The 8,131-nt window shown below is 47.4% G+C and overlaps 1 protein-coding gene across 1 annotated transcript; it reads right to left on the bottom strand.

Annotated features, from left to right (window-relative positions):
- Positions 1–246: 246 nt before the first annotated feature.
- Positions 247–7,651, bottom strand: LOC147956691 (serine carboxypeptidase-like 18). The gene is made up of 5 exons (XM_087537502.1): positions 7,328–7,651; positions 7,042–7,187; positions 6,636–6,712; positions 2,197–2,319; positions 247–1,094 (listed from the first exon to the last, which is right to left on the bottom strand). Exons 1-5 carry the CDS (start codon positions 7,495–7,497, stop codon positions 921–923), a joined length of 690 nt encoding a protein of 229 aa, XP_087393628.1. The 5' UTR covers positions 7,498–7,651; the 3' UTR covers positions 247–920.
- Between the last annotated feature and the right edge of the window lie 480 nt (positions 7,652–8,131).

Below are 8,131 nucleotides of genomic sequence, written 5' to 3'. Positions count from 1 at the left end.
TTGTCATCGTGCTCCGAAGGCACCAATTAGGCTAATGCCACAGGCTCCGAAGGCAACATGCATATGTAGGAGAAATTGTATATAGCTATACATGTGTGTATGTGTAAATTAATATGGTGGTTTGTGAGACATTGATGATATATATATGATTGGTTCTACTAGAAATTCTATTTATATATATATATATATATATATATATATATATATATATATATATATATGCATAACGTGTACAATGTGTAGTATCGTAAAATACCAGCAAACGAAAAAGAATTAAAATGGAAAACACAAAATTAAATGAAAAAAAATCATAAAACCAAAAACCCCCCAAACATTTTAGTACCGGTTGGTGTTACCAACCGGTACTAAAGGGCTCCCGGCCCCCGGAGCTGGCTCGTGCCACGTGGTTTCCCTTTAGCACCGGTTCGTGCTGAACCGGTACTAAAGGGGGGGGGGGGCTTTAGTGCCGAAATAATAGTGCCGGTTCCTAAACCGGCACTAAAGGGCCTTACGAACCGGTGCTATTGCCCGGTTCTGCACTAGTGTATGAGGGGCAACATCAATAGATATATAAGAAAATAGTGAGATGTATTGTGTACGGCAAAATCAGTTTATTATTGGTACAATTTGGTCCAACAAAAGACTCAAAGCCCACTAAGAAGAAGTAAAACCTGAAATATCCATCCGCAAAAAACCCTGAAATATTGATTAGTAGTGTCATGCTACAAATGTCTTTCCATTGTGCAACTCATTTCTACAATATTTATGTATGTACCAAATAGCTGGTTTGGATTTAGTTACTACATATCATTTTGTATAAAGCGAAGTCTTAGACTTAACTGAAGTAAGCGAAGTCTTGTATGACTAGATTTATTACTCAACTATTCTACTATTAGGTTTAAATTTTATGTGTTCACTTTTTAAGATTGAATGGGGAACTGTACTCCAGAGCAGCAGTCCATCATCTCAAGATAAGTATAAAGAGTCTTACTTGATATGTGGATTAGGGCAAGAGTGGGTACGATCATACCACAATATGATTCACCACCAATATAAAGTGGGTTTGAGAGGAACTGGGGGTGCTCATGCAACCACTGCATATAGAAGGATAAATTAGAATATATGTGAAAGCATATATAGAGATTGAATATTGATCTCTTTTTCTCATAGCATATAATTAAAATTCAACTCTAATTAGTTTTGGTTAGATCATAGGGCGCGGCCCAGATGAATGAAGTATTACACTAATCTCAGGTTCTCTTTCTTTTGACTGAGAAAAATAATAATCAATCCTGCCACACAATTAATTAATAACTTATTTGCAAGGCAAAAATTTAATAAAAAAGGAATTTGACATTAAAAATTTGATTCCCACGTTACAAAGAAGCTCAATTGGGCATAACAGGGGAAGGAAATATGCAGCTGAATGAATTTGTTGGGCTCATACGATGACTGTAAATTTGAAGAACGTTAACTCCCGTGACTAAGTTATCCTCTGATAGATCAATGCTTGAAGTTAGCATATTTTATCCATGCTTGTGGCAATGAGACTCCCGTGTTGCTCCCGTGACGGCCCAGGAAGAAACCCTAGTCACAGCCGCCACCTCCCCCTCCCCTCCTGCCATCTCCCCCTCCCCCATCCTTCTCCGCTCTCTCTCTCTCTCTCTCTCTCTCTCTCTCTGTGTGTGTGTGTGCGCGCGCGCGCGCGCTTAATGTTGTAGCTGTTGTGTTATATCCGGTACTGCTTTCTCCAAAAACTGAAAATATGTTCATACTGGCCTTTGCCGGCTTAAGTTGCCTCCAAGTTTTTCCCATAAAGGTACATATCTAATACGGTAATAGCTCCCGAGAATCATTAAACATCTCATCTGTTGATCATTAGGGCTCAAAATAGTTGAAGATATTCAGCCCATTAAGCATAGGTTTTTTCAAAGAACCATCAAGTATAATTTGGAGTGTGATGTGTGAACATATTAGTTTTCTGGTTGAAATTTACAAACATGCTAGAATCTAAAGAGAACTTATGAGTTACAAGTATAGTTAGGTGTGATGTCTAACAAAATTACAAGTGTAGTTAGGTATATGATGCCTAACAAAGTTACAAGTGTAGTTAGGTATGATGCCAAACAAAGAAAAAGCTCAAGTAGCTTTTTCACAAACCATAATGTACCGTGTGAAAAGCAGAAGGGTCATAACCTTTTTGAGGAAAACGACTAGCATTTTAACCGCCTTGCTATCACTAGATTTAAACCCTTCTTCCGACGTGGCGTATGAGAACCCAGAGCCAATAGGACTATCAATAAAGATTATATTGCTGACCTGCAAAATCATGTAACACGTCAGCCAAAGATGAGTTTTCTTACAGGATGCGAATATTTTGGCACATTCTTCGCGAGAATGAATTTTTAGGACCCGGGTGTCTGGACTCACTTCTATCACCACCGTCCGTGCATAACAAGTATAGGAGCATTACCAGGCCTACATGAACAGTGACAGTGAAAACAATCTCTCTCCTCCCAACATTCACCCTTGCTCTCTTCCTCGGAAAACAATTCTCTTCTGGCATTTATCTCGGTCACACACGTCTCACAAAAAGAAAGCACTCCTTATCTTTCTCCCGAACTCCTGTCGCTCTCTCATGGAAAAAAAGTTATTTTCTCTCTCTTCTCTCTCACAGCTTCTCTCTCCTCTCTCTCATTCCATTCCTCTCTCTCACACGGGCTGACAGAAAGAAAGACTCTCTCTCTCCTCACCTTCTCTCTCTCCATTCAAAAAAAGAACAGAGAAAAATGTAGAATAGAGGAGATTGACATAACGGGATGAGTGAAAGAGTTGACGAAACAAGTCGCCTTTGCCATATTAGCTTGTGGAGACAAGCTGGTCGGGAACAGTGGCCATGAACCTAGTGTACTAATGTCTGACTTATGCTGTGAATGAGCTGGTGATCTCAGCGGGAATCTGTTGGGGTTTAACCATTGCTAGCCCTAGCTCTCTCACACGTTTCGCTCTCTCTCTCTGGCTCAAACCGAGGAAGGAGAAGAAGGAAGAAGAATACAGCACGGCGGACACTGGTGTTTCCCGCACTCGAACGTCCGCCGCACCAACGGCAAATTTTCTTCCCAGAGCTCGAACTCTGTCTCCACAACAATTACAACGATCATCACGGGGCTTTTATACATGGGCCGGCACTGGGGCATTGATCTTCCCGCTCTGCCCACGCCCACCACGCGCACGTACACACACGGGTAGCGGCGAGTCCACAACTATCTCGACGCTCAACCCAGGATCCACTAACTGCCTAGACCTACTTCCACGCGATGAGTGCACGCACACACGCACACCTCACCATGGGCTCGACACGGCTGTTAGAGATAATCTTGACATGGAAGATTCGGGCGTGTGGCCGGGCGCGTGGTGCTACCGAGCAGTGGCGAAGCTGCCGGACCGTAGGCTGGTTGTTAACTGCATGTGTGTGTGCTAGCCGAGTTGTGCGTTAGTGGACTTAATTAGTGCGTGCATGTAGTTAGCTGGTTAGTGGCCGGGTCATGTGCAAGTAGCCGGTGTGGTCCATGCGTGCGTGAGTTAGGGGGTGTTTGGTTCAGGGACTTTTTAGTCCCAGAGACTAGAAAAAGTCCCTAAAAAATCCCTAGGAACCAAACGGGAGGGATTTTTTTTACAGGGACTAGAAAAAGACTTTACTAGAGAGTCTTTTTCGATTACTCCCTGGGACTAGAAAAAGTCCTAGGACTTCTCAACCAAACACCCCCTTAGTGGTGTGTGTGATCACTGGACTGTGTGCGTGGGTGTGCTATATAAAGTTTACCGAAAATCCTAGACTTACGGACAATAAGTCACGGCGGAAGCTTACGGGATTATGTGTCCCCCTCGTAATCTCCCACCACCTCCTGATTTTAAGTGTGGGGCCATCTGCTTTCCAGTCAACGGTTCCCATGTCAGCCTGTAGGTTCTTGTCCGCAAGTTTGAGTCCGTAACTGTAGCAAAGCTCTAAAGTTTACCCAGCTGTGATGCCAGAAGTGAGGTGCTTGAGGAGAGATGTAGTCTCCAGGTGCGTGTGTGCGCGGAGAGATGAGGTGGATGCAGTCTCTATCAGGATGGACTCGCGTAGGAAGAGGAAGTTGTCTGGCGTCATGGTGGCGTTGATGGCAGAGAAGCCTGGCAAGGTTGGTGCATCAATTCTGCTCTGAGGATTGACCGATGGAAGATGAAGGTGATGGCCCTTGCAGCGTGCGGTGCTCACTGGGAGTGTGCCAGACCGGTGTGGGACCCAATCCAGGTAGTGGCTTGGATGGGACACCCGGCTATAGATGTTAGTTTGGTGCAATGTCTGTTTGGTATTTGGCCCGGACATTCGGCACACCTTCATTAAGAGGATAGGAGTAGTAACAGCGTTTGCCAAGATGGTGACTTCAGACTTATTGATGTATCACTTTGTATGGTCTTTGTGAATAATTAATAATATGGTTGCATGCATCGTCCAGATGCAGAGGCCGGGGGTACATCCTCCTTTTCTAAAAAAAAGTCTCTGTCAGGACCGTGGTATGCGCCTGGCCGGCAGGAGAACTCCTCTGAGTAGTACTATGTGTGTACTTCCATGTATGTGTTCGAGGCGTTCATGCACCGCGGCATTCGCCGCAGGGAAAATTATGGTGTCTCCTTCGTCTGACTCTGTCTGGTGTTTGTGTCACCACGAGGACGCTCGGGGTTCGTCGCCGAGAAGGGTTAGTCTGCCCCAACAATGGCCACGGACCGACACCCGACACGCCCAGCGCGTGCGCACCCACGCACTGCACATGCTCGTCGTGGCTTATTCCTAATAGTCACTCCCCAAGCCATGACTATAGGAGGGCCAGGACCTCGACGTTGATGTCGGCGAGGAGGGCCTTTTCCACCTCATCCGCCTTCTTCAGCTTCGTGCAGTCCCACCGGAAGTGTCCGTCTTGGCCGCAGTTGTAGCACCAACCGCGCTACTTTCCTCCGCCGCCCGACGCTGTGCTGCTGCTGTCGTCGTCGTCGTCGTCAAAGCCGCCGCCATGCTGACGGTTCCGTGCCACCCACTGAGCCGCCATGAGCATCAGCTACTCATCAACCCCGCTCGCCGCCGGCCTGTGCGCCCCGACAAATCCTCTTGTCGAACGCCTTCAGGCGGCTCAAAGCCTCCTCGAACGACATCTTCTCCACCTCGCATAATTGTTCCATCCCAGCGACGACGGAGTGCAAGAAGTCGGGGACCAACTCCAGCAACTTCTTCACCATCGTCAGGTCATCCAGAGTCGACCCTAGCACTGTGTAGTGTGCCGCCATGTAGCCAATCTTCCCAGCGAACGCATCCAGAGTCTCCCCATCCGTCATGTGCAGCCACTCAAACTTGCCGCGAAAGGTGGACATCCACGCCGCCCTAACCCGCTTGGCTTTGACAAAGCGAGTCTTGAGGCTGGTCCACACCTGCGCCACCGTCTTCTTCATCGAGACCTGCATCAGGATATCCTCAGAGAACGCGCCGAACAGCATCGGACTAGCCGCCTTGTTCTTCTTGTCGTCGACCGCCGCTTCGCTGGCTGGCGACACTGCCAACGACAGACTCTGGGCATCGAGAATAGCCTCTGCGTTGATTTCCCACACCGTGTAATTGTTTGGCGTGAGCATCGGCATCGAGAACGACATCGCGCCCCCACCGCTACCATGCGGGACAATCGCCATAACCACCGGCAGAATCCTCCAGAAGCTCTGATGCCAATTCTTGGGGTTTAACCCTTGCTATCCCTAGCTCTTTCACATGTGTCGCTCTCTCTCTGCCTCAAACCAAGAAAGGAGAAGAAGGAAGAAGAAAAGGGCATAGTGGACATAGGTGTTTCCGGCGCTCGAAGGCCTTCCGCACGAACAACAAATTTTCTTCCTAGAGCCCGAACTCTGTCACCACGGCAATTACAATGATCATCACGGGGCATTTATATCGATCTGGGCCGGCGTTGGGGCATGATCCCCACGCCTCCTATCCAGCCAGGTGCCCGATCCGCCCGCTCTGGCCGCATCCACCACGTGCATGCACAAGCACGGGTCGCGGCGAGCCGCAACGATCTCCACGGTCACCCCGGAGTCCACTAGCTACCTAGACGTACTTACACACGATGAGTGCATGCACACACGCATACCCTACCACGGGCTCGCCACGGCCACGGAGCGGCACCCAGTCCAGCGCGCGCACACACGCACTGCACATGCCCTAACAGTACCGACAATCTAATAAGACTGCTCACAGTGGGGAGTAACGTAGAGTAGTAACTTGCCGATGTTATTAGCCTATGTTACTACCTCCATAGTGGGTAGTAACATATGAGTGGTATCATGAAAGAGTTTATTTATTAGGCTATAGACTCATGATGCATTGAAATGTGTGATGTTACAGTAACTATCTAAGTTACCACAAACCCCTCTCTCCTCATTAATTAGCTGTCATATAAGCAATCTTGTATTGAAATGTGTGATGTTACTAGTTAAGTTACTCCCATTGTGGCTAGTCTAAGGGGGTGCCGGGAGTCCCTGGAGCTACCAGACCTTTTTGTATTCTTCATTTCTTTTACAAATATTATGATTCAAGGGAAAGATTGGCTCAACACCTTGGTCCATGTCTCCGGTCGGTACAGCAAAGTAGGGAGTCCACCTCTGTACCCTTGGACGTCAAACCGGAAGGGCCCTGTACGTACATGCATAATTGATTATCAACGAGTTGTCTTGCAAATTGCACGCTTCAACATCTTATCATTAATATGTAAGACAGTTTTCCACAGTATCATAGTGTCAAATAACGTCTTATATTAAGTTATGGAGGAGGTATTAAATAGTCGAGCTTGATTAAATATGATTGTGATTTCCCTTCTTGTTTCAAATGGTATAATAATCAAGCCTGATGATTTTATTAGTAGCACTTTTACCATGCCTGGAAGTGTTGCATATGTGAGAATTGCGAGACCTGTCAGAAGCTAGCTTGACTTTTTTCTTATGGAATAGTAGCTGGTGAATTACCCATCTCGTAGAGAATGCCAGAGAGGCTGGAGCAGCCTGGTCCACCCTGCATCCACAGCACCAGCGGATCTTTGGTGGGGTCCTTCTCCGACTCGATGAAGTAGTAGAAAAGGTGCACGCCATTGCTTTCGTCCACCTCCACATACCTGCAGCCGCCGCTTGTTAGATTTAGATTTACATAAAATGAACACCGGCCTCACTTGAAGAAAACCCGACAAAGAGCATACGTGTTGCAAGCATATATATACGTGGTTGCCCAAGGGAAAAAAGATGGATCATGCGGTACCCGGTTTCGAGGGAGAATGGGAGGGGCCCGTCGAAGCCAGGCAGGTGCGTGATGGCAACCGGCGACGAGTCCACCGGAGAGAGAAGAAGGCAGCAGAGCCACAGGAGTAGGAGCGACCACCAGAATCTGGCCATGGTTGCGATGGTGCTCATGTCGAAGCTTCTTGCCATGGTTGCGATGCTGCTCCAGGTACCAGGGGCTTGGGGCTGCGGCCTGCAGCGTCCCTGGGAGGCGAGGCGAGAAAGAGAGAGCTAGCCCGGCGAGAAAGAGATGAGTGTATAAGGAGAAATATGGGAGGCCGGGTCAATCAAGCAACAGGGGCCAAGTAAAACTGTCGGTGATGAGAAAGACAAGTTAATGAGCGCAATGCGGACAACGCTACACCTACGTAAATCTACGTGCCTTATCAACAGGCTTAGGTGGAAACGTTTGATTGGAAAAGAAAAAGAAGATGGCCCCATGCATTGAAAATCAGGGGGGGCTGATTGGTTTTGGATGGACGGTTTACGTAGCTTTTCGTAAACAGTTCATAGGTGTAGCATTTTTGGCGCAATGCACTCTACCATTTGGTGTCACGAATCGTTTTCCCTCCCATTTCTTGAACGTGGGTCTATACTCTTTAGTGTAACCGTTGGCAGCTGGAGCAATGCATGGTTGGCGTGGGCCAGAAATGAAACCAGGAATTTGTTTATACATGGCCGCTGCCGACTTCGCCACCCACCGGCGACCGACACCAGCAGCCAAAATCTTAGGGGTCAGTACTACCACACTTCAAAGACTAATAGGTAAATACATACTATCTCT

This window comes from Triticum urartu, chromosome 7A, assembly GCF_056163025.1.
Source record: "Triticum urartu cultivar PI428250 chromosome 7A, HENAU_Tu73, whole genome shotgun sequence".
NCBI lineage: Eukaryota > Viridiplantae > Streptophyta > Magnoliopsida > Poales > Poaceae > Triticum > Triticum urartu.
This window is presented reverse-complemented; position numbering and strand designations above follow the sequence as displayed.

Bases quoted from the DNA above. Each gene is read 5' to 3' on its own strand.
- LOC147956691 (XM_087537502.1), bottom strand. From the start codon at position 7,497: ATGGCAAGAAGCTTCGACATGAGCACCATCGCAACCATGGCCAGATTC. The intron at 7,188-7,327 runs GTACCGCATGAT...CGGCGGCTGCAG, and splicing joins CCATTCTCCCTCGAAACCGG to GTATGTGGAGGTGGACGAAA. The intron at 1,095-2,196 runs GTTATGACCCTT...TTCTATATGCAG, and splicing joins TAGTCGTTTTCCTCAAAAAG to TGGTTGCATGAGCACCCCCA.